General features: G+C 33.0%; 1 protein-coding gene across 1 annotated transcript in view; it reads left to right on the top strand.

The window, feature by feature from the left end:
* The first annotated feature begins 3,665 nt into the window (after window positions 1-3,665).
* Window positions 3,666-27,963, top strand: part of CNGA2 (Cyclic nucleotide-gated olfactory channel) — a 55,036-nt gene continuing 30,738 nt past the window's right edge. The window contains exons 1-6 of the mRNA XM_051212984.1: window positions 3,666-3,768; window positions 8,936-9,108; window positions 12,896-13,107; window positions 15,680-15,997; window positions 19,918-20,230; window positions 22,592-22,775. Of these exons, the coding sequence (XP_051068914.1) occupies window positions 3,682-3,768; window positions 8,936-9,108; window positions 12,896-13,107; window positions 15,680-15,997; window positions 19,918-20,230; window positions 22,592-22,775 (1,287 nt within the window). The 5' untranslated portion in view covers window positions 3,666-3,681. The remainder of the gene's footprint in view (window positions 3,769-8,935; window positions 9,109-12,895; window positions 13,108-15,679; window positions 15,998-19,917; window positions 20,231-22,591; window positions 22,776-27,963) is intronic.

The following is a 27,963-nucleotide window of genomic DNA, read 5'->3' on the forward strand; positions in this document are numbered from 1 at the left end:
CGAATGTATAGATTAATGGTATATCAAACGTCAAGTCATCTGAATAACAATGAATTTTCGATAGAACTGAATTGATCATTCAGTAATAACCGTAGTTACGTTTATCTAATCAATCTTATTACAGAACAAATTCTATTGACCAAGCTCTTGTCTAACTACAAAGCTGATTACACTTTACAAAAGATAATGTTTTGGAACTCTATCGAATTGTATAGTCTCACTAAGTTCTTACGCTTGTTCAACATATTTTAAAACAGGAGTTAAATAGATTTGTTAATATTTACATGGTAGCTTCTTATTTATCATGTAAGTTGTTTTGAACTACTTGTAAGTAGTATATATTTCATACAATAATTAAAATTAAAACGTAGATTAAAATCATGTTTATGTAAATATGTATTTTAAATAAAAATATGAATGATCTTAATGTAGATTGATTACAGTTTCTTAACCAATTTTGCTTTTGTCTAACTTTGAGCATTGAGATTTAGACAAATTTAGATTGATCGTTACACAGTAACTGACCAGTTCTAACCTCAATCTCACCTAAAATAACTCAGTGGTAACAGTTCACTTGATCTGTATCAAACATCTATTATGGTCGTACATTACACGCACGTATTATGATTCTCAGTATATTTCAATGACAATATATATTCATAACTTCGTCGAAAAAAACACTGTTGTATTTGAAAAAATTGATTGACTGAACTAAAACATAGTTTATGGTTATCAGTGATCCTGTTGTTTACTTGAAATAGATTCGTGTTAGCTACAAAACATGATTGTTCTGGGTTTTATCTACAATAATGAGAGTATAAAAAGGGGTTTTGTGGAGATTTTAGAAATTTCATTTGTTGGTTAAGCGCCTGGCGCGAGACTGATAGGTCCTGGGTTCGGATCTCGTGGGGTGCGGGATCGTGGAAGAGCACTGCTGAGGAGTCCCATACTAGTGCTTGCAGGTTGTCCATGGTGGTCTAGTTTCAATTGACTCATGATTTCAACCAGTGAAATAATGAAAGTATATATTAAGATGCAACTCCCTATTTTTCACCGGCTATTTCGCTTATTGTAGCTAATGAGAAAAACTATTTACTAACTGCACAAAATCTCTGCCCAATCGTTCTAATAATTTAATCTGATAATTTTTTATCATGATTGCTATCAGTAGATATGTTTTTTTATTATTCAGTCTCTGTTCCTATATAATCTAACATTTAACAGACACCTACATATCGAATCCAGTTATATGGTTTACATATATTTTGATAATGGTTAATTGTAGAATAGATGTTAAAAGATTTGTCTTCATATTGGGGTTAGCCAGTCAAATTTACTGACATCTAGATGATATTTCTGAGATTAGATGGTCGTTGGAGGTAATCGACAGAAAACCCTGGACCCCTGGTTTCGTGCTACTTGGCACTCGTCAGCAAGGTATACCTGTAATCTTGAGGGAACTGGTGCTCCCTGGCGGATTCGATCTCGTGTCACCCGGCCTCACAGTCAGAGACTTTACCACTGAGCTATCCGAGCCGTGACTAACCTCCTGTAGGACTGAGATGTAATCACAATTGATCGATAGTATTCGATCTGCACTAAATAAGGACTTGACACACGTGATGTTGATCACCACCCAATGATCAATCAATTGTAAGATGATATTTCTATTATGACTCCAATACAATATATCATTATTAAATACTAATGTGTAAGCTGTTAGGTTACGTAATCATGATAACCAATACTATATTCAATGTGTGTAATATTTATTATTACTTGACAGAATCTAAAATTTTGAGATAAAATGTGATTATTTCATTCAATTTCTTCTTATTAAGTACATATATTGTTGTGACTTTATGTCCAACTTTTTATCACGTGATTTATCCACTAATCAAAATACGACTTATACAATCTTAGCACTATGCCAAACCAATGACGTTCGACAGGTAAGAGCAGCCTAGCGTCCTTATTGGTCCTATGTCCGCCTAGCCCATCCACTTGAGTCCAGAACACCAATACCAGCTTCCAATATGCGAATCAAATCGAATCGAATTATTTATTTCAGATATACTGGGTTTATATATCAATCAAACAGACCGCAACGCACCATAAAATAGGAAATAACATTTGTACACAATAAAGTCAAATAGTGACTGTGAACGTGGGAGGCACTAGTTAATAAACTGAACATAGCTTAAGAACAGTAAATCGTACAATAATAAATTATAGGTCAAAGTAAAGCTTATAATAAGAGGAATATAAATATACATAATCTAATTATTGAATAATTATACCATAAGAATGTATAGATAATATTATGTCTCAGAAGTTACTCGTGATTGAATCTTCGATCGGATATAACATATATAGTGAAGGTTATTTCTTCTTTCACATAGAAAAATAAAATGACATTGATATATTCAATAAGTGACAAGTTCATTTATTAACTATTCATAAATACTATGGAAGATAAGTATTCACAAATAACCAAATTGGAATATATATGAAGAACTATGTCTCTATATTAAGAACAGCCTATAAACAGGGACATTCCTGTTTCCATAGAAGATTACTATACTTCAACACTTAGTTATCTTATAAATCTTTAGACTACATGAAAGCTATTGAATAGATTAATTATAAGTAAGTAGTAGTGTGACACATTAAGTGTTTTCCCATATATTTATGTATGTTAATTATTTAAAACAAAATCAAGATAAATCATTTAATCCTATCAGTATAAAGTTGTGATGAATGATGATGATGAGATGACGAGATCAAAAACCAATATCACTTAAACAATCATTAAATACTTGGATACACTGAATGGCCATTTCATCCTAGTTAAGAGATTTTTTATGAAAATTTACGATCAAAAATCTTAGGTTTGTCTCCAATTGAGGAACTGTGTTTGCACATTATTGAAGAGTAACATAGTAAGGTGAAACCATCATCCAATACTTCCTGGTTTTCAATAGTTTTCTAACTTAAATTAATTCATAATCTTAATAGTTCCTGTTACATATTCTACAACCATGTGATTTAATCATTAGTTTTCCTGTCTAGGTGTGGACCATATTTAATACATTAAAAATTAAATTTTTTTTTCAGATACACAATGTGACATAATCATGAAATTATTACGTCAATGTTTTTATAATCACCATATCTGATTGTATTCTCTGTGAAGAAAAAATATCAACTCGTGAATTAAAACATTGAAAGATTGGGGATTAATAAACTGCAAAAATAAACTTTTTATTAACCAGTAGCCTAACATCCGATTATTGTTTATTTCTAAGTGAGGAAAATACTCGAAAAAAAAATATGAGGAAATAAAAATCAATAAGATGAATAAATTACCTAACCACGCCTGGTATATGGCACACCCGTTATATATGTATATATCATTATTACCATGACAACAATGATAAAAACGAGTATATGGGGTGGGAGTGATGGATCATGGTGGAGTGCTGTATATATATATATATATATATATATATATATATATGGCTTACAGTTTCTGTAACTTTAATCTAAGTAGATTTTTCAATGTGACTATAAGAATTGACTTTTGTGGATCATTAAACTAGGGAATCTTTTTTAAATAAATCTTACAAGCTTATTACTTTTATATGCATAAAAATCAAATCAGAATTTTGACTAGTATACATGGCTGAAACTGTGGAAAAAACGGATATAGCTTTTAGAAATCTGGAATCACGATCTAAATCATCTGTCATGAAAAGAATGATTTTTGTAAGTTATATATATGTATATACCATTTATTTGCTATTAATTAATCGCAAAGGTTATTGTATTTTTTTACGGTTATTATGTCTTCTGGTTTAAATGTTGATCAGTCACTGTTACTATATGGAAACCTTGAGTGTAAAACTCAAGACTATTTGTAGTTATACTTTATATATATATATATATATATATATATATATTGGATTGTGGCTAGAGAAGGAATCCAGAACTCCAATTTCGCCCTCATTGAAGACTCATCATATGGATGTACTTGTATCCTAATGTTAACATTTATACTGAAACACAAACCGCACTGGGTTATCCAATGAGTCGCTTATTCATGATAGTCATCAACTAATTTCATGGATATATTGTTTATTATTAATCATTATGACTTAAATTTCCGATTGTTTAAGTTCAAAAGTAAAATAGATCAGTCTGATATCGCAAATTGGTTAGGAATTACAAATTTATTTTATTATTGGGTAGTTTTACTAATAACATTGGATCCAAATTGGATCCAACCTACAGATCTCGAATAGAATGAAACCTATCACTATGATTCTTTATGGTTTTTTGAACAGGGAAAACTCACCTAATATGAATTTCTGGTTCAGTGACTATATATGGATTTATGTAATAGTTCCTTAGTTACACTTATTGGGTTGTAAAAACTGATAAAATTTTACTGCGAAGATTTATACGAATTCGGATTGTCGAGTTGTTAATATTAGTAATAGAAATTGTGATATGGTCAAACATCGCGATATTAATATTTACGTTAAATATCGAACACAGAACCTACCTGCAGCTTAAAATGTCAAAGAGGTTTAGGTTGAGATCGTAAGTTACAGTAGCCATCATATTATTCAAAGAATAAGATAGTTGTTATTACTGTTTGTTATTAAATTATGAAGTGGTCTAAATTACACGACCACTGAGAACCTGAAAGTATTGAACGGTCGTTTCGTTCTAGTTTAGGACTCCTCAGTAATGTACATCCACGATCCTGCACTACTGAAAAGTCCCATACTAGGACGAAACGACCTTCCAGTGCTTCTAGCTTCTCACGAGTGATTTAACTTAGATAACTTCATGATTTCAATAAAATTCAATAATAGTTTCAATCGTAGACTGATAATTGTTTGTATATTATGGTAATCGATATTCGTAATTAAATCTGATCAGACATTTTGACGAAATTTGAACGAATAGTATCACGATGGTTGGACGCCGAATGTTTAGGGTAAGAAGATTGTGCTTTTTAATGGTCTCATCAATTGAAATTAGAAATAAATTCGTTATTTAGTTTGACATCTCATGCTTTACAAGAGACAACAATGTAGTTCGCTTTAATTAATTATTGTGCTTATGCATCCTATGGACTTTCGGTCTGTTTAACATCATCAGCACAAACATAAATTTATCTATTTATTTAAATTCCATCCACTCTTTGACAAATTCAGTTTGTGAACATCGACAACGTTAATTAGTTTTATCCTCCACTACAAACTATAGTCATATATACTCGATGGTTTTTCACATCGGATCTGCATATACATACGAACATTTCTTCTTTTACTAAAATTTCACAAGAAATGACTTATTTTGATAATTTTGAATTTATAACCTGAAATGGTTGAACAATCGTTTAGTGTAAAATAGTTCTGCAAACTCTATTTATATTCAAATTCACTTGGTATTGTTTGGCTTGTATATTCACATTGAGGTTTAAGACTGCAGTTGGTCAGTCTGTTATTGGCATACGCACAGTATGCACATATGTCAATAACAGACTGATCAATTGCAGCCTTAAACCCCAATGCGAAGATACAAGCCAAACAATACCAAGTGAATTTGAATTCACCCGATTGCACAAGCAAATGGCTATCAGGACTCAGTAGCTAAGTGGATAACGCGATGGAGTTTGAAGCGAATGGTACTGGGTTGGAGTCCCAGAGTGAGCATCAACTCCGAGGTGCAGGTACATCCAGCTGACGGGTCTCAGACAAGATGAAACGCGCTTCCTGGATTCCACTGCTAGCCACTATCCATCATCGCTTACAAGGAGTCTATTTATATTCATTGACTTTACTGCTGGATTATTTCACTACAACATCTCGAGTCAAACTGAAAAACGAAATTTTTGAGTTACTTTCAATTTTCAAGAATAGAATTTTCTTTCTAACGTCTGGAAAGATATTTTAAATGGACGTTTATAAAAAAAGAAAAAAATATTTATCAGATTTTATTTTATCTTTGTAAAACACCATTTACACCTGTTTTCACTTATTTACGCCAGTTACTCCTAGTGGAGAAGTGTAAACTGAACACCAGTATTCTCCATCCAATTCTGTTTTGAGCAATCCTTTCCAGTTCTTTTCAGTTGCTATTCATCCTTTTCATATCTGTTTCCAATTCTGGGTACAGTGTGTTCTTTGTTCTTGCACTGTTACGTTTCCATTCAGGATTTCAAGTTAGCGCTTGCTTTGTGATACAATTTGATAATTTCCACAATATATGTCCTATCCACCTCCAACATCTTTTACTAATTTCTTCTTCAACTGGAAGCTGATATAATAAGATGTTGCCTTTTAATTCTTCGACTATATGCTAATGTTTCACAAGTTCTACTGACATTTATTTAAGAATTTGTAAAGCTGAATCACTCTGTTTAGTCATCATGATCTTAGTGTATTTCACTATTTGTTTTCAGTAATAGAAGATTTTGATCATTTATCAGCAAAATATTCAGAAGTCAGGAAAATGTTATAAAAGTACTTTGATTTATTGATCCTCTTTAGATCATTGCATAAGAGTCAATATCCTTATCCTGATTATAAAGTTACCAAATTCATTGATAAGTTTCTAAGAACTTGAGATCACAAATAACCATATATGTATATATATACCCTTATTTTCTTTACACTAACATCAGAAGTACGGCTTTTGGTTTTACTTTCCGTTTTCAATAGTTTACTCAACGTTCAATGATGAAAGATTTTTATAGAAACTGGGAAGTAATGTAGATGTCGATGTTTAAGTGTTCAAGTAAAAGATAAATCATCAGTTTTCATATTTTTTTTTATCTCATCTTATTCAGATGAGAAGAAGCTTTATGACTTTTTTTGTTGCATACGTACACTAAATCAGTGTATATCGGCTTTATTCAAGTTCCATAATGTTATGTAAATTGACTCTACTATTAGTTTTCTGTATTTGTACTCAAATGCTAATGATAGCAACTGAACTATTCTCAATTCAGTATCAGATATTACTCTACTTTGTATGTTTAATAAATGAAATACGCTTATTTATGTTAAACTGTTCAATTCATCATAATATAAATGTCAATGAGATGTAATAAGTGAGTTTAATCAGTGGCAAAATACAAATAATAACTATAGTTTCTATCATAAACTGGCCTTAAATAGAAAACCAGTAGGAATAGGAAAGAACTAGATGACCATTTCAAACTGGTATGAAATTGCTCAGCGGTTTGTACCTCCACGACCACTACTGCGGAATCAAACACAAAGTTTCTAGATCTTATACCTAACTTTTCAACAACTGAGTCGACGGTGAATGATTTACATGTTTAACTTCAGTCAGTTGGTGATGTTAAACGACTATCTTTCAACGACATTTATGAGTAACTGCCTCACACCTAATATGTCTAGACTCTACTGGTTATGCTTTCTCACTGGAATCCCAAGTATTACCTCACAAGATAAGTCACTAGTCCGTATATAATGATACTGAATTTATAAAATTAGCGTTAATTATGATACTTGAGTTCTAATATTTTGATACTGTTAGGTCGCGATAAGCATAATGAATGGTAATTTTGGGATCCATTTGTAGACCAGTAATATTCGTATATTTTTACCATATAATTGTTAATTAACTAAACTATTCATATTCATGTCTCTATTATCATAAGCTTTATTTTAACCTGTGAACTATTAGTATACGATTTACCGTTCTTGAATTATTCCCTATTTATTAATCACTGCCTCCCACATTCACAGCCACATTTGGCCAAATCTTGTGCAAATGTTGTTTACATATTTCATGATACGATGTGTTCTGTCTGGTTGATATATAAAGAGTATATTTTAAATAAATGATTCATATTGTAGAGGCTGAAATTGGTGTTCTGAACTTAACTGGTTGGGCTAGGTACGAACCAGGGCTAATATGGACTCTAGACTGCTCATATAAGTTTACGCGTCATTGATCCAATCGATAAGTCACTCCTCTCTAATTGGCGGTATCGTTACGTTATACATTAATAGGGCACACAAACCACAAGTTATAACAGATACTGAATATTGCACAACAATATAAATATCCTTATCATTATTCACTTTATAAGTCATTATAAATCCAATGGTAACTTTTATCTATACGCACTAAAATAGCGATTTATAATGACGTTTACATAAGTTATCACAAAACGTTTTCCATGAATCCACGAAATGTATAAATAAAGTGTTTTGAGAAAAGTTAGATGGTGGCTAGCAGTGGAATCTAGAACGCGCGTTTCGTCTTATTCGGGACTCGTCAGCTGGATGTACTTGCATTTCAGAGTAGATATTCATTTAGAGATCAATTACAGTCTTAAACACCAATCGGAAGATACAAGCAAACGATACAATTTCGATTAAATAATAGATAGTTCAAATGATATTTACAAATGTTCTTATCAGAAAAATATTTTAATAGTTGAGAACATAAGTCAACTGGATCTAGACCACCATGGGAAACCTGGAAGCATTAGACGGCCGTTTCGTCCTGTTGTGGGACTCCTCACCAGTGCGCATTCACGACCCCGCCTCGCCAGCTAAAAGCACAGGACCTATCAGTCTCACGCGTGAGCGATTAACCACTAGACCACTAAGCTGATTGGCATCCAATGATATTAACGTCTAATTTCAACTAATCCACAAAATTGCGTGACACATCCACCATTGTCTTCAATGAGCTGATATCTCACAAGAGACCTGGTTGAACTCCATTGATCACTGCTTCTCACTATAACTTTAGGATATATACCTCGTGAATCCAGTCACTAGTGAGCATATATTGAATAATATCAGTATGGGATTTTGTGGGTATTATAGTAATTTACTTTTGTTTGTTTGTTTATTTTCTTTTTCATTTTATTAAGTGTTTCAATAAAAAATATAAACGTGAGAAACAAATCGATTTAGCAACGGAAAATTTAATCATCAATAAAGATACTGAAGTTGGTGAAAAGAAAAATGATACAAATAAACAAGACACAGAAGGTGAAACAAAGAAAAAATTAACCATACGTGAAAGAATTCAAAAGATACCAAGGTGACAGAAGTGTTTCGAATTTTTGAAAGTCTTAATTAATCATTGATGTATTTATTATTAGAAAGGGGGTTTTGTTAAGATTGTAGCAATTTATGAGTTAATGTAAGATAAACCACCATTGAAAATCTGGAAACATTGGACGAGTGTTCCACATCTTAGTATGGGATTCCCTAGCAGTGTGCGTTCACAGTGCTATTCGTGGGAGTCTAAATAAAGGATACATTATATGAGTATACTTTTAATAGAATTATGATAGTTCGTTTTTTGATATTTCTAGTTTTGTTCAGCTCATTGTTTACGAAAAATATCAATATTTTCATTAAATGATATGATAGTTGACAAATGGGATGGTGTCAGGTGATTGAAATTAGTCATGAAGATATTTTAAATCTAGGTTTCTTCCCATTTGAAACAAGTTAAGATGTACATACAATTTCATTGGAACGTATGATCCATGTAAAGATCGAGAACAGATAGACTAGTAACACAGGGTTACCTTATATATATCTTTGATCTTTAACGCAAAACAAATCCTATTAGTCAAACCGACCTAGTGATCAAGGTTTTGATGCTGTTGATTGATAATTTACCTATGACTCATGATCTCTAGAGTTAGTTATATCATAAATGAACTTTGTTGCTGTTTATTTTTGTGTATTGACTATTTTTTTTATATAATGACATTCATTCACTATAAGTTTGTCATCCCCTACCGTTGTTGCTACCTTGACGTGGTGGTCGGGCTTGCCTATCGTGATGAAGCAACCGAGCTATACTGGCTGGAACGACTGTTCTTCAAAGTCCTACCATGTCAGACAGGTCGGTTGAAGAGCGGTAAGACTAAGAGCAACAAACCTAAGGTCCGAAGGCGAAGTCGTACTGCTGACTGTACAGAGGTGTGACAGCAGTAAGGTGTTTCCTTCAGACAACCAGCATGACAGCGATGCTGCCTTCCCACAAGGAGGGGTGGGGTTAGAAAAGGTCGACCCTAAAAATGCACACCTCGCCTTATCCCACGGATATCCGTCTCCGGTGGTAAGGTCTCAACAAGTACGGAGCTAACACAAAAATTACCCATAAAAAGGTCGTGTGTGACCGACCTCAAGCAGTTGTCCCTTGGGCTCTGCGGTCACGCTCTCAGGTCACTAAGACCACCTCTAATCCAATTTCCTTTTCAGGTACCTCCAAAAGAACCCTTCCACGGTGTGGGCAACCGGGAAGTGATAACCGCCCTCACACCTCTAACAGCATTCAAGACCACTAAGTTTGTCATCAATAACTCAGTTTTTTGTATTTGTTTGTCAGCAGACATAAAAATTAATTCAATTCACAGGATTAATCGAGAAGCCGACATAATTACACAAACATTTCCTCTGTTAGAACTATAATCCTTAGTTCCCCTTATCTATATATGTAGTAGTAATTCTGGTAACTTTTAAGTAGTTATTCACAGTCTAACATCAAACGAATGAATTACCCAATGACATAAATTGATGATTTTATTTAAATATGACAATACTAACCTAAAAATGATTTAATTTTTGCTCTAAAATTATCTATATTTTTATAGAACAGATGGAATGTGGTTAGTAATGATATCCAGGAGACCCTTTTGTCCTATTTAGAACTCGTCAAACGGATATACCTGCATTTCATTGATCATTTTCACAGTAAAATTAGAGCTCATTACCTTTCTATGAAATGACTAACGCTTTATCTGTTGATCTGTTGAATCCAGATACCTGCTGGCTTATACACATTCAGCTGACGAATCCTAAATAGGACAAAACATACATCCTAAACTCCACTTTTAATCATGTTTAATCTATTCTATAAAAACTTATGATATAATGGCTAAACCGAGGCAATCCGCATGGGATGTACTATATGTTAACTAAAACTTGTCAAGTTTCATAAGCAAAGATAGATAGTAGCTAGCAGTGGAATCCAAGACGCGCACCACTTTGTTCTATTTGGAACTCGTCAGCTTGATGTACTTACATTCTAAAGTTGATGTTCACTCCGTGATTCGAACTCAGCATCATTCACTTTAAACGTCATTGTGTTATCCACTTATCTGCTGAATCCTGATAGTCACAAGAGATTGGTCAATTACAATGAGAAGATACAAGTAAACAATATCAAGTGAATTTGATCAAGTTTCATTCAAGAATATAAACAATTCAAACTATTATAAATTAAATTCAGTTTCTATATTTAGTAAAAATTGTAATTTGAAACTGTTCAATCTATCAGTTGCCTTGGGAATAACTAAACTCCTTTTCTTTTTTCTTCTTTTTTTGTGATGTCTAACTAAATTATCTACAGTATTTCAATACTTTACTCATTGAACATTAGAAAAATATCAGTGAAAGCTTCTCAATGCTTAATTTAATTTACAACATAATTAAAAAAGTTTTTGGTGTTTTGATCATTATGATAATTTAAGATCTTAACAATGATAATATAATTTAATAATTGAATTCATGAGTCAATTGAAGCTAGATCACCATAGAAAACCTAGAAGCATTGGACGACCGTTTCTTTCTATTGTGGGACTCTTCAGCAGTGCGTATCCGTAGCCAATGGAGTTCAACAGGGTATGTTTTGAGATAGTAACTTACTGAAGACAATGGTGGACGGTGGCACAATTTCGTGGACTAGTTGAAGTCAGATATTAACATCACTGGATACCAGCCAGCTTAGTGGTCTAGAGGCTAAGTGGATGTGTGTGAGACTGATAGGTCCTGTGTTCAAATCTTAAAGGGGGCGGGATTGTGAATGAGCACCGGTGAGAAGCGCCACAATAGAAGGAAACGGCCGTCCAGTGCTTCCATGTTTTCCATGGTGGTCTAGCTTCACTTGACTCATGAATTCAATTATTAAATTACTCCAATCTCCACAAAATCCATGTCTAATGATAATATAATCGGTAAGGTGACTAGAATAAATTCGTTATAAACAGTGGAGTAAATGAAAATTCTCTTCATTCTAATATCCCACAAAAGTTCAATTTGCTCCTTCCATTGACTTCCTTTTAAATCGTTGATTTCAATTAGGATTTTGTGAAACGGCTCAATCCTCATAACTTGATTCTCTTATAGGATTGTGTATTTATAGACTTCTTTATAAAAAAAATTTATTCAGTATTGTCATGTATTGAGAAGGTGGAAGTGAATATTAGGTGTTTAAGCTCCGTCGAGATATAAAGAGATCTGGAAAACTGTGACTTTAATTTAACTGTGAATCTACTTTTTAAAATTTTTAGAAAATGAATAGCAAATGATTTTACTATGGTCACCGACCACCATGGAGTCACATCTCCGAATTTCATCGTAGACCTCTTCATTGAGAGATCAATCCAATCCCTCTGTTTTGGTATTGGATAAAAATGTATGGACAAATAGACACATGTATTAAAAGATAGAGAAATACCTTAAAACACAATGAATCATGTATGTGAATATAAAAGCAAGAACAAATTCAATAAACAATGCTTTATTAAGAACACTTGATATCCTTTGTCACTATAAAAGTAGATGATTAAAACAACTAGAGAGAGACTAAAACTCTTGGGTTAGAATCACAAATACAAGATTATCGATGTTTAGGTTCTAAGAAGTTCCATACCAAGACGAAATGACTATCAAATGCTTGCAAGTTTTTAACGATTGTTCAATGTAGGTCGTTCAGTGATCTCAATAAAATTATTAGCATCCGTTGAACTTCATTCTTTTCTCTTTTCTGAACAGAAATATTAATTTGTATTTATTATTTATTTTCATAGTAACCTTAAAGATTTAGTTATTGATTCATCTGAAAGTGGATACTATTATTGGATTGGAATTGTTACAATCACAGTACTTTATAATGCAATTGTTTTACCAATGAGATCTGCATTCACTCAATTTCATGAATTAAGTCCTATCATTTGGATGGTATTAGACTATTGTATTGATTGTGTCTATTTTATGGATATATTTGTTGGATTGCGTACAGGTGAGTTAAATTTTTTTGTATGAATTGTTTATAGATTTAAACAAACTGAAAAAGGTTCAATCAAAATCTTAGTAACCCCTCCAGTTCTACTAATTATTGGTCCTAGTTAATATCATATTCTTCAGCCTCATACTCATAGTGTAGACAATTAATTTTTTTACAACTCCACTGCAAATTGTTATTTTCAGAATGGAGAATTTTGGAGATCATAGTATTTGTGTAATAGTTGAATTCATGAGTCGATTTTAGCTAGACCATCATTGGAAATCTCGAAGCACTGCATGGCCGTTTCATCTTAGTATGGGACTCCTCAACCGTGCTCATCCACGACCCCACATGCATGGTGCGAACCCAGTACCTTTGGTCTTATGCGCGAAAGCTTAATCTCTAGGTCAATGAGCCGGCATCGAACGGTATCAGTGTCCAACTTTAATCGCTTCATAATCTTGCGAATCTCTTCGTCCCATACCAAGACGAAATGGCCATCCAGTGAATCCACATTTTCAATGGTGGTCTATCTTAGATTGACCTATGAATTCAACTATTATATTGTTATGAAAAGAGCAAGAACAAACATTCTAGCAGAATAGCATGAATTCATTTTTATTTCGTTGGTTCTCCTCAGCTGCTTACAACCTGTGATATTTAAAATCATAATTAATGGGTTTAAATTACTTACATAAAAGAGTTTGATTGGAAGTTATATTAAAGACATATTCATATAGTATAGCAAGGGTGTAAACAAATTTATTGTCATTTCTTATCACCTGTGGTACGATTTTGTAAACTAAGTTCGATAGGTGAGTGCTATTGAGAATTTGTGATGACTTTGTCAGATGATCCAGAACTTCCTTTATGACAAACTATTATATGTAAAATTAGCTATAAATACGATTGTACAGCTTTAAATCAATAAAATGACCGAAAAAATCCCCTCCCTTGAACCGTCTTCATTTTGTTTACTGACTCACTGGCCAAGCTGAAGCGTTTACTTATAATGAACAAAGATAACAACTAAAAATTTTCAAGTTGATATAGAAAGTCAATCGATGGTGATCAGAAGTAACCTAAAGGTCAAGTGCATTTCATTGGGGTTACCATTCATTTATTCTTCGGATGTAACAAACGTTATTAATATACATACCTAACAAGCTGACATTTTGTAAATAGTTTTATTTTACCTACAAGAAGTCATATTACTGTACTTGTTTGAAAATATAATCTATGTTGGTGATCTTGTCACAAATGATGTAACACTGAATCACAAAGTAACCAGCCAGAAAAGAGCAAAGGTCATGAAGGGAATTAGGGATTTTGGACTCATAATAATAAAACAAACTGAATTGTAAAACTATAAAGAGCATTTAAATGGTACTTATCAACAAGATATAATGATAAAAAGGTAGGAAAAAAGGATGATTTGCAGCAATTATCGTGAACATAAGAAAGTAACCTCATCACGTCACTAAAATATATATATATATATAACTGAGTATTTTCGCATTTTATTCGGCAGTCCAATACACTTTCTCACTCACTCTTGTGTTCTCGCTCAAGTAGTCAGTTAAGGGGGGGGGGCTAGCGCATAACATACTGTATCTCACTATCAGATTTCGGTCACTGCACATCAGGACACAAACGTTACTCAATTTCATTGACAAACACTTATTACGTAATTAATTTATGTACTCAATAATAGGAGTTACTAAATTATTTACAGAATTCCTTAATCTTCACAAAGTTCTACAATAACTCAATAAAGCAAATAAATAAAAATTACAACCACTAGACCACTGAGCCGGCATCCAACGGTGTTAATGTCTAACTTCAACTAATCCAAGAAATTAATTCATAAACTATCGCACATTAGATCTATTGTAACTATGGAATACAGGTATGAAGATTTGTACAATAAAAAAAGAAGGGTTTCACAAGATCATGGATCGATTAAAGTTAGTACATGAACACCATTGAACTTCGGTTCAGTAGTTTAGAAATTAAGCATTTGCTCATGAGACCGAAAGCACTACTAAGGAGACCCATACTACAACAAGACGGTTGTCTATTACTTCCAAATTTTCAATGATAATCTATCATAGATCGATTCATGAATTTAACTATTATAATAAATGGTTAACATAAATTTAAAATAGTATGACAGCATTTTATCAGATTTGAATAATACACAGTTTCCAAATATGTTAACCAAACTGCTGACTGTTATTACTATATGAACTAACTGAAATTCACTATTTTTGATTGAAGTTAAACATTAACACCGTTGGATGCCGGCTAGCTCAGTGGTCTGGTGGTTAAGCGCTTGCACGCGAAACTGATAGGTCCTGAGTTCGAATCTCGTGGGGGCGGGATCGCGGATGCGCATTTCTGAGGAGTCCCATACTAGGACGAAACGGCTGTCCAGTGCTTTCATGTTTTCCATGGTGGTCTAGCTTCAATTGACTCATGATTTCAACTAATGAAGTGACTAAAATCTCCACATAACCCGTTCTGATAAAAAGTTTTTCTTTACTCTATTTCTTTTTTCTATTTTCTTTTTGTATAAATTATTCAGGTTACTTAGAAGAAGGTTTATTAGTACGTGATAAAGAAAAATTAAAACAAGCTTATATTAAACGACAACAATTTATTATTGATATAATGGCAATATTGCCAACGGATTTATTTTATTTTATACCAGTATTAAATCATTATGCTTCATGGTTAAGATTTAATCGTTTAATGAAAATTTATAGATCATTTGAATTTGTTGATAGAACTGAAACACGTACAAATCGACCAAATCTATTTCGTATTTCAATGCTTACTACTTATATATTAGTATTAATTCACTGGAATGCATGTATTTATTTTGGATTTAGTCGTGCTACTGGTATGTTTGTTTTGTTTGTTTCTTTTGTTTTGTTTTTTCTACTTGTAAGATTAAATGATTGGAGGAGTAGATAGATTGTTTTTAGCTAACGGTGTGGATCTGTTACCTGGCGAAAGACTTCTCGACCTTGAGTATGCGGATGATATTGTCTTATTGTGCGATAATGCCCAAGCCATGCAATCCGCACTTAATCAGTTGGCAATCAGTGTCCGTAGGTATGGTATGTGCTTTGCACCTTCGAAGTGCAAAGCACTTCTACAAGACTGGCAGGATTCTAATCCTGTACTCACCCTGGATGGTGAGTAGATAGAAGTAGTCGAGAAGTTCGTGTATCTGGGTAGCTGCATAAGTGCTGGTGTGGGTGTGAGTGATGAGATCAATGCACGTATAGTGAAAGCCAGAGCGTCTTATGCCAATCTGGGCCACCTTTGGCGCCTTCGTGATGTTAGTCTGGCTGTGAAAGATCGGATCTACAACGCGTCGGTGAGAGCAGTTTTGCTCTACGCTTGTGAAACCTGGCCTCTACGAGTTGAGGATGTTAGATGACTCTCTGTGTTTGATCATCGTTGTGTTCGGACGATTGCTGACATCCAGAAGCAACACCATGTTAGTACTGCAGAGGTTCGATATCGTGTGTTCGGGCACAGAGACGATAATTCAATTGGTGTCACTATCTTGAAACACCGACTTCGGTGGCTTGGACATGTTCTACGAATGTCGTCCCAGAGAATTCCACGTCGTACATTATTTGCCGACTCTGGGACTGGTTGGAAAAAGAAGAGAGGTGGTCAGTGTATGACATGGTGTCGTGTATGAAAGAAGGCTGCAAAGGGCTGGCTTGTGTTGGTCCTTCACGACTCTCTGACTGGGGTCCGAGAGATGGCGCTACACAGTGGCTAGAGAAGTTATCAGATATGGCTCAGAATAGAAGCCAGTGGCGGTCCTGCTGTAACCTTCTTTTACTTTATTTATAAAAAGTGGCTGTAACTTCTTAAACTGAAAGAATTCTTTCTGGATGTACCTTTCTGTTTCCCCATTATTATTATTATTATTATTATTATTATTACACTACCATACACTAATTTGTGGTCGTTATTGTTTTTTTTTGGCTTCTTTCTTTTTTTCGTATACGCACCTTACATTCTTTTTCTCTTCCCATTCTCATTGTTTTGTGTGGCACATATATATCTGGTGCCCTCTTGTACCAGTATTTATGTGTTCAAATAAATAAATATAACTTTGTTTTATTTTTCCACTTATAAGGTTAAATGATTGAAAGAATCGATAAATTTTTTCTGAGCTAATAGTGGAATCTATATGTCATGAATTTTGTCCTACTTTGAAGTAGCTAAATGAATACATTTTATATTTCAATTAGTGTTGGTCTATTTGATACTTGAATTGAAGACGTTTTGCTTTGAATGGCAGTATATTATCTATTGAACTATTGAGTTCAGATTGTTACTAAATTGTTGGGTAGTTATGATTATAATGTTGTTATTAGTAATAATAAATGACTTACTAAATATCAATCAAAAATACCAACAACAGTGTAGTTTAAATACTTATTAATAGTGATAGATGTCTAAAGGCTAATTTAAATAAATCAAAATATAATGAATGTAATTGTATTGCAAAGGTGCTATTTGTCACTAAATTCCATAAACTTGTGAGTTATTATATCATACCTCGGTCATGAGTGTATGATTTCCTTCATTTCCTTTAATATCAATCTTATGATGTTCGGAAAAATATACCAATAATTATCGTGTTAAGTCTAATGGTCTCCTTGGACGTTAAATGGACATTCCCTATTGGTCGATATTTATTTCACTTGTCAAATATTGTACAAATTTTGTTTCATATTTTATGGTACGATGTGGTCTGGTTGATTGGTATATAAACAGAATATGTCTGAAATATAATGATTCATATCTCAGAGGTTGAGACTTGCGTTCTGGACTCAACTGGCTGGGATAGACAGGGAAGCGGGACCAATCGAGACTCTAGGCCGTCCGTCCGTGTTTTACGTGTCATTGAATCGATCGATGAATACTCTGCTCTCTAACCTTTCAGTCAAGGACGCAACAAGTGGCACGGGGTAAAAAGCGATCCAAGTTTAAAGTCACAACAATCAATCTATAAAACCGTAGTTTAGGATATTAAGGCCAAGGAGTAAGGTATGGTTAAAAATAGATTATATTACCATGTTTTAATAGTCTATATGCTTCAAAGTTTTTATTCCTGTATAAAAACTGCAACCTACAATAATAAACAGTATAATTATTTGTTAGTACCACGCAAACACAGGAAACTTAACCCAAACACGGCTCTTATCCATAACAAACATCCCATATATATATATCATATGCAATATTTATTCTTGAGTAGAGTTCGAAACCGTGTAGAACGTAACAATCTGAACCCTAAGTTAGCATTTCACAAGTCTAATGTGTTAAAAATAGCTATCAGCTATTCTAAAAGGATTTCCATTATTGATTATATAGATTTATATTTTCTTTCTATAATGGATTGATTGTTCTCGTATTTAATTCTTATTATTTCAAGAATAAAATAACCTCCCATAGAGAGTTTTTGATAAAGTAATTAATCCCATTATCATCATCATAATCATCATTCTACATAGTTTACGTTATGTCAAATATTTATTGATAATATCAACCTTAAAGTTTGATTTGGACTACAACCTAACGGAAGTACTTATCAACTAGTCATTATTTCCGCATTAATAAACTCATCTCCATATTCATTCATCTATTATATACTACATCATTGTATAAAAGACTTATAAATATTAACTGTTAATTTCTTCATATCTAGAATACCAGGTTTTTTTTTCATTAATTTATTTGATTCTTTTAGTTTACATATTACTATACTGAGTAAAGATGGTCTACACTACACATTTGTATCAATTGGAGAACGCATGGTTAGTAAAGAGAACTAGACAGATATTTGGTAGATGTTTGAGACTTTTTAGTAGCACACATCCACGTGGTAGAAAATGGAATACAAAACCATATTTGTTCTTTATATAAGTTTGGAAATCTCAGTTTTGTAACTTCTCTTCATTTTACCTAAAAGAATATCTACAAATATAGAACTCAAGTCTTAAACATCTATTTGAAGATTCAAACAACTAATAGATATGAATTAAGATTAAAATTCATCTCATCGCGCAAGTTAGTGGCTATCCAGACTCAGTTGATAAGTGGATAACTAGTTGTCGTCTGGAGCGAAAGATTGTGTGTCCAATTGTTGGAGTGAACACCAACTTTGAGATGCAGGTACATCCAACTGACGAGTTTCAAACAGGACGACACGCACTTCCTGGATTCTACTGCTAGCCACTACCATCCATCTCTGCTTATGATGCTTGCGACCTACTACCTATATTAAGGCAGTCCGTACAGAATGCACAAATGCCAAAATACGATTGAACAATTCCAGTTCTGATCATCAATGGGTTGATCCAAACAACCAAAATATATGAATTAAAATAAAACTCAAGTTAGGTTTAGAAAAATTCAAGTTTTTAGCATACTTCAATTGATTGAGACTCATCGTCTACACACACTCAAATCCCATTATCGACATTCATAATGCGACTCAAACCCAGTAACTATCACTTCAGACGTGATCATCACATGTGATTTATCAATAACTTGATTATAATTCGATGTAAATCGATAGTCAAGTACACATTTATACACTCAACTTTGAATCCTACATTTTCTGAGAAATCATACAATGTTACAGATGTAAGCGAATCTACATTTAACATACCATGTAGAATAGAATACACTAAACATTAAAGTATTATTCATGAATAACTTGATAACTAAAATATGGATACATTTTTGTTTTCATTTTCTAATCTTTATAATCTAATAAAACAGGTTTAAGCTCAGATTCATTTGTTTATCCACCACGTTCCAGTGATGATACATCAGATGAATATAAAAATTATACAGAACAATGGGATCGATTATTTTCTCAATATGTTTATAGTTTCTATTGGTCTACATTAATCTTAACAACAATTGGAGAAACACCAAAACCAGTACGTAATGCTGAATATATATTTATCACTATTGATTTTCTTGTTGGGGTATTAATATTTGCAACGGTTGTTGGTAATGTTGGTGCAATGATAACTAATATGAATGCAGCTAGAACAGAATTTCAAAATAAAATGGATGGTGTTAAAAGGTGAGTAAGTGATTGTAAATAAATGATTTAATCAAGTATAATATTGAATTTTCTATCTTAAACATCATTTTAACATCAAACAATAGAAATGATTGAAAATTGACTGTAAGCTTGATTAACTTATTAATGATGTGTAGTCAATGAGATTGGTTAAGTACATTTTTATTGCATGAATATCATGAATATAATGTTAAAATTAGGGAGAGAACAAACCAGCTTCCAGTTGAAGAGGATATTAGGAAAAGACGATGGAAATAAATAGGACATACATTAGGTAAATCATTAAACTTCATCATGAGGCAAGCCCCAACTTGGAATCCTGAAGGGAAGTGGAAAAGAGGAAGGCCAAAGAACACATTACGTCGGGAGATAGAAACAGATATGAAAAAGATGAATAACAACTGGAAAGAGCTGGAAAGGATAGCCCAGGACAGGATTGGATGGAGAATGCTGGTGGGTGGCCTATGCTCCTCCACGAGAAGTAACAGACATAATTAAGTATGTAATGTTAACGTTAAACAGGGACCTATTATACATTTTTGTCAGTATGGAGTTGTGGAGATTGTTGAGCTTTTACTTGAGATCATGAATCTATCAATGTTAGATCACAAGGTTTTCAGTGGTTGTTTAACATTGGTTGATTCATGATCTCAATCAAAAGCTCAACAATCTCCACAACTCCATACTGATAATTACTATTTACTTCCTACTAACTAGCTTCGAGAGGTAATTCTCAGAGTCCTAGTGAGAAGCCGTTACCGGTGGAGCTAATCTGTGCAGGATGTGAGGCAGTTATCCACCGAAGACGATGGAAAACAATCGCTCGATTTCGTGAATTGGTCAAAGTTAGACATGAACACCGTTGAATGTCGTATCAATGGTCTAGAGGTTAGGCATTCTCACGAAAGACCGAAGGTTCTAGGTTCGAGTAGTGTGTGCGGGATTGTCAATACGTACTGTTGAGGAGTCCCATACTAGGACGAAAAAGCCGTTCAATTCTTCTAGGTTTTCATTAGTGGTTTAATATTCGTTCATTCATGATCTCAATATGAATTTTTAGTTTCACTTTTATACATAATAAAATGTTTTGTTTCAGTTACAATTATCTCTACTTATGATGGTTGTGATCTAGGAAAATGTCGAGCCCATCCCCATAGAATGCACATATGTCAATGAGAGACTGATCAGCTTCAGTCCTAAATATCAATGGGAAGATTTAAACAACGAATACAACAATGAATTCTGACATGTTTGTTTTTATATGTAACTTCATGAAAAACTCTTATTTCAAAAAGAGTTCACCAGTGTATACTTTCTGATCAGTCTGTTTTTGAGTGAATAGTCGCCAGTTTTTTTTGGTAATTTTGTAATTATTGCCGGTATGTGGTGAAAAGTATTCCCAAAAAACAATTCACTGTTTTTCCGGAGTTTAAGCTACAAGTATCATATTGTATTTGTAATTTTTAAGAATAAACCTTCATCCAATATCCCAAGATGGAATGTGGTAGACTTATTTTAACATGAAGTGAAAAATATGACGGTGGTATTGTAGTGAACAAGAACACCAGTGGGGGCAATCGAATGTATTTAACACAAAATTACAGAGCATCTCAATAGAATCTGAGAACCATATATCAAATCGTTAATTTTCAAAATGTCCACCAGTTGTTTCAAAATGCCTCAGACTTCATTGTCCTTGCAATTTCATACAAATTGCATTCTATTCCCGCTCTTGCTTTCTTGATCTTCCCCCATCTTCTGCTGCCGGACATTACATTCCTGACTCGCGTCATATACTACTTACATCAATATAAGTAGCACGCACTACAGTATAAGTATTCAAGGTCTGATCAGCTGATGAGATTTTTAGGCGTTATAAAGGTATATTATTATGTCAACGTGTATTGTACAGCCGAAAGATATAATACAACATTAATAAACTTTATTCACAACATAATAATGACGAAATATCTTTGAAGAAATCATAAACTCATGCTTGAGATATATAGAGTGTGAAGAATAAGCGGATACTTTCTTTTCCTAGGTTAGGGTTCCGTAATAGGAAACACCCATCATCAAACACTAGGAGGCTCGAATGCAAGACTCTCATATTTTTTGGTAAGTTTATTCATAGCTGGTGATATAGCTCATTGATTATTCAATATCACGGGATTTGACAGTCGTAAATTCGATTCCACACAGAATAATCTTAGATGGACAGTAATGAAGTATGCAACATCATACTAAATCATCTGTTTATCAATAATCACAATGCTTTAGATAACTAGTGAAAATTACTCTTAAATGATAAGAAAAACAATCTTTATTTATGAACCTATTGTCTTGTTTCATAACATTTAGATATATGGAATTTCGTAAAGTTAACAAAGAATTAGAACTTCGAGTAATCAGATGGTTTGATTATTTATGGACTAATAAACAATCATTAGAAGAGGATAGTCTTAATGCTTTACCAGATAAATTAAAAGCTGAAATCGCTATTCACGTTCATTTTGATACATTAAAACGTGTTAGCATATTTAAAGTAAGCGTATTTTATTTTTTTTAAAATAATTTTTATAGGTGAACATATATATACTACTTAAATAAATCTTGGATTAAAATAAATAATTGTTTTGAATTTTAATTTATTTTTGTATTGATTCTTTAAATCTTCCAACTGATGTTTATGACTGCAATTGATCAGTATCTTGTTGGTATATGTACATTCTGTGTGGATTGATGCGATATTGTATTCAGACACAAGCATTATAAGCGTTTCGTCCTATCTGGGATTCTTCAGGTGGATGCACCTGCATCCCGGAGTTAATGTTCACTCCGGAACTTGAACACAATACCGTTTTCTTAAAATGCCACCTCGTTATCCACTTAGCTGCTGAGTTCAGATAGGACGGGATGTGCATCCTGCATTCTACTACTAGTCATTATCAATCTTTGCTCACAATGTTTTGAATTTTATAAAATATTAAATTGGATTCTTATAAGAATATAAGATTATTTCAAAAGGGTTCATCCATTGTTTAACTCATTTTATTATTTTAACTGTTTATTCTCATCAAATTAGAAGTACATTATCATATTTTATTAAGAAATGATCCCATTTCTAAAGTTTCCTTGATCAATATTATTAAAAACTGAAATGTAGTATCTCCATTTTTAAAAAGTACATAGTATCTACTATTATTGCTTGAAAACATTACTTGAATTGTATTTTTCTGAATATCCATGATGATATAGAAGAGAAGATGAACTTTGATATTGTTGTGTCTGTGGACTGCAGATTAGATGTGCAGTGACTTATCGGTCGGATCAATGACACGTAAACACGTAAGAGACGACCTAGAGTCCAGATTGGCCCTGCTTTCCTGTCCAGCCCAGCCAGTTGAGTCCAGAACGCAAGTCTCAACCTCTGAGATATGAATCATTATATTTCAGACATATTCTGTTTATATACCAATCAAACAGACCACATCGTACCATAAAATATGAAACAACATTTGTACAATATTTGACAAGTGAAATAAACATTGACCAATAGGAAACGTCCATTTCAAGTCCAAGGACGCCATTAGACTTAACAGGATAATTATTAGGATATTTTCTTGAATATCCCAACAAATATGAGAGTTTTTACTGTATACAAAAAGGTAAAAGAACCATAAAATTACTCTGTTCATTTAGTAGCTCCATAATCTTGAGAAAAATATGACAAAATGACAAATTAAAAAGTAAAATCACCAACCAAAGAATAGTCAAGGTCAGTGTTCGGATTACAGATTTAAGGTCATTATATAATTTAAATGTAAACAAGATAAAAGTAGAGATAAGTTTAATTCTTGTTTTAGTGTAGTGAACGTGAGCACAATTGAGGACAATCGAATCTATTTAAACACAAAATTACAGAAACATCTTAGTAAAATTTGAGAACCATACAGTAAATACTTCTTTTGTAAAATGTCAATCAATCGTCTTCAACTTCATTGTTCTTTCATTTCCACACTAATCATTCTTTGTTCTCATCCTCTTTTCTTCGATCTTCTTAACCTTCTATCACCAGACATTTCACTTTCGCTTGATGATACATACTACTTATATCTATCGACATCAGTAGCATACACTGCATTAGTAATGCCAAAAAACTTTTATATTAAAGATAAAAATATTAAGGTTTGACAAGTCCTTCTTGAAATAATATTCATGTTAATAAAACTTCATTTCAGAAATAGTCATTGATGAATATTTACTGCTAGGTTTGAAGCTATTATGAGTTCACTTAGTATGCGAACGGAACAAAGACTTGTGACTGTAGACCAATAAGCTAGCTATTTCATGCATCCCAGCCCTGCTAACTAGGGGAAGAAGTCCAAGCTTGGAACGGGAAAGTATATTCCGTAAGCCAGAAGCACGAGTGAATAGTAACAGACACAAATCAAACGTATATATACAACATAAAACCGTCCTTGGGAAGCGTTGCAAAATAGCATACTAAAAATACACAATGGACCGATAGCGCTAAAGATTCTTCCAAGTGGGAAATACGACATGAAGGTGAAAAGTGTGCTTTTGGCGGGAAAACAAGGAAATTCAAATTTCCAAACAGAATTATAAAAATAAGGCATTTACGCAGTGAGCTCTGGGGATCTAACATCCCCAACACTTACTAATGATATTGACTGATCACCAGATTATTTAACGAAATCACTGAAGATGAAATATGTGAACCACCGTATTCTGACTAAAATATCTCAGATTGAAATGAATGACTTATTCCATGCTCCATGATAACTAATCTTCTTTTATAGCTGTTATTAGCCTTCAGTTAAACTATCTTCGAATTGGATATATCTTAGTTTATGATTGTTAATAAAACACAATTAATAAATTGGACAATTTACAAAGTCATTCTGTAGTGAACAGAACACGAGTGGGGACAATCGAATGTATTTAACACAAAATTACAGGAATTGTTAATAAAATCTAACAATCAAATAGTAAATACGTAATTTGCAAAATGTCCACCAATTGTCTTATAATGACTCAGACTTCATTGTTCTTGCATTTTCATGTAAATTGCATTCTGTTTCCATTCTTTACTGTTCGATCCTCTTGTCTCTCTGCTGTCAGACATTCTATTCAAGACTAACGTCATGTACTACTTATGTTAACATAAGTAGCACACACCACAATTCCACCTGAGAAATTGATAGACCATTACATTACTCACAATTAAATATTATAGTTCAAAAAATACTCGGTAGTAAAGATTATAAAGATTTTGGCTGGAAGTGGAATCGAGGATCCTTTGTTACTCTATATTTTAAACTTGTCAGCTGGATGAAACTTTAACCCTCTTTTGTTGTTCTCATTGAGTATTAAATCTAATGTTTTTCATTTAAAATGCTAATAAGTAGTTATTCACAATGTTGCTAGGTTGTAAAAGCCATTACCTTGTTAAACTGATAAGAATGTTATCTGTAAGGGTTTATATTATTCCGTAGTTCATATTTACGATTGTCTTGTTACAGTCTAATACAACGAAACCCCGAGTCTTTGATTCCACTGTTAAACATAATTCTAATATTTAGAAACTTATTAGAAAGCGATTATATTGAAACGATTCATTTATAATCCACAGGTGTCAACAAAAATTGACTAAAATTCAGTAATAAATGTTGATAACGTGATACTACAAAACCTTACCTATAGTATAGAATTCTCCTATAAGTATTTACAAACCTACCACGAATGTTAACAAATTACCTAATAATTAGTGAATAAACATGTAATACACTCAGTAATCATGTATACAAACGAGTTCATGTCAAATATCTTTAGAACTTTCTGTTATATAGTTCATTGTTCTTAATGAATTATTCAACTGAGATATTCATTTAACAACTTAGAGGCATATTCACGGATACAATACTAAATAATTTCAACAATATTTTCATAATATATTTGACATTGAAATAAAGGAAACATTTTTAGTTAACAGTATAGGGGTTGTGGAGATTAATAAGTTGTTGTTTTTAAAATTGAGATCATGAAACAATTGATGTTAGGTTTTCAATGGTGGTCTAACATCAATCCGTTCGTGATCCCAATTAAAAAAAACCTAATAATCTCCACAACCCCTATATTGATAATTACCATGTGCTCACTAGTGACTAGCTTCGTGATGGAATTCTCGATATTCTAGTGAGAAGCCGTGACCAGTGGAGCTAATCCGTTTCGATTAGTGACAGGTATCTACCTCAGTACAATGGAAGATGATCGCACAATTTCGTGGATTGATTGAGGTTCGACATTAACACCATTGAATGCCGGTCAGCTAAGTGGTTCAGTAGGTTAAGCGTTCGCATGCGAAACTGAAAACCATGGTTTCAACTCCCACGACCGAGATCGTGGATGCGCACTGCTAAGGAGTCTCGCAATAGAACGAAACGTTTATCCAGTGCTTCCAAGTTTTCAATGGTGGTCTAACATCAATCAGTTCATGATCTCAATTAATCCTGAAGTTTTCATTGTTCTTCTAAACAACATCATCAATTTTCCCAATTCAATCATTCAACTCAAAGAACAAAACATTTTTTCTCTTTCTCATATATCATTCCTCTAATTATTTATATTACCTCTGATTGACAATTATTAGTTCAATTTATTAATGTACTTTAATGAAAGAGAACAAAAATATCAAATCATGATACCTACATAATAAATGTTCTTTTCAATTCAAGAAAAAAAAGGTTATCGAGGTCACTCTTTTTTTTTCTAAAAAAAGAAAAACAAAACAAAAAAAACATTGAAATGAAGTTGGAAAAAAAACAATCTTTCATTAAATCTATTCTGTTTATTTATTTGTTTATTCATTCTATAATCGAAATTTTTCCCAAATCGATTTTTTTCTGTTTTTTTTTGAGAAAAATATTTTTTTTAATTTTGATGGATATTTTTTTCGTTATTTTCTTCAGTTTCTTTATTTTTTTCAAAACAAGAAAACAGAAATGAAAGAAAATCTCACTACTATTTGATTGTATCATTTTAAAATTATTGAATTTTAAAAATTGAAATGGTTAGGAAAAAAGAGAGGGGAAAAATAAATTAAATTTTATAATTTATATTATGGATTGGGTTTTTAGTTATATAACTATTGGATATTATGGAGAGCAACTGGAAACGGATAAAAGAGGCAATCACTTCAACATGTCATGAGGTTCTGGGCTACAATAAGCACCACCACAAGGAATGGATCACTGTTGATACACTAGATAAGATTCTAGAAAGGAAAAACAAGAAAGCAGCAATCAATACCAGTCGAACAAGAACAGAAAAAGCCAAGGCACAAACTGAATACACAGAAGTAAACAAATAAGTGAAGAGGAGCATCAGAACTGACAAATATGTGGAAGATTTAGCGATGACGGAGGAAAAGGCTGCAAGAGAAGGAAACATGAGACAGCTGTATGACACAACAAAGAAACTCTCTGGAAATCGCCGCAAACCAGAACGACCAGTGAAAAGCAAGGAAGGCAAGGTAATCACCAACATTGAAGAGCAACAAAACAGGTGGGTAGAGCACTTCAAGGAACTCTTGAGTCGACCAGCAACACTGAACCTACTCAACATCGAAGCAGCACCCACGGACCTCCCAATCAATGTTGGCCCACCAACAATTGAAGAAATCAGCATGGCCATCAGACAAATGAAGAGTG

Source organism: Schistosoma haematobium, chromosome 3 (assembly GCF_000699445.3).
Source record: "Schistosoma haematobium chromosome 3, whole genome shotgun sequence".
In the NCBI taxonomy this organism is placed as follows: domain Eukaryota; kingdom Metazoa; phylum Platyhelminthes; class Trematoda; order Strigeidida; family Schistosomatidae; genus Schistosoma; species Schistosoma haematobium.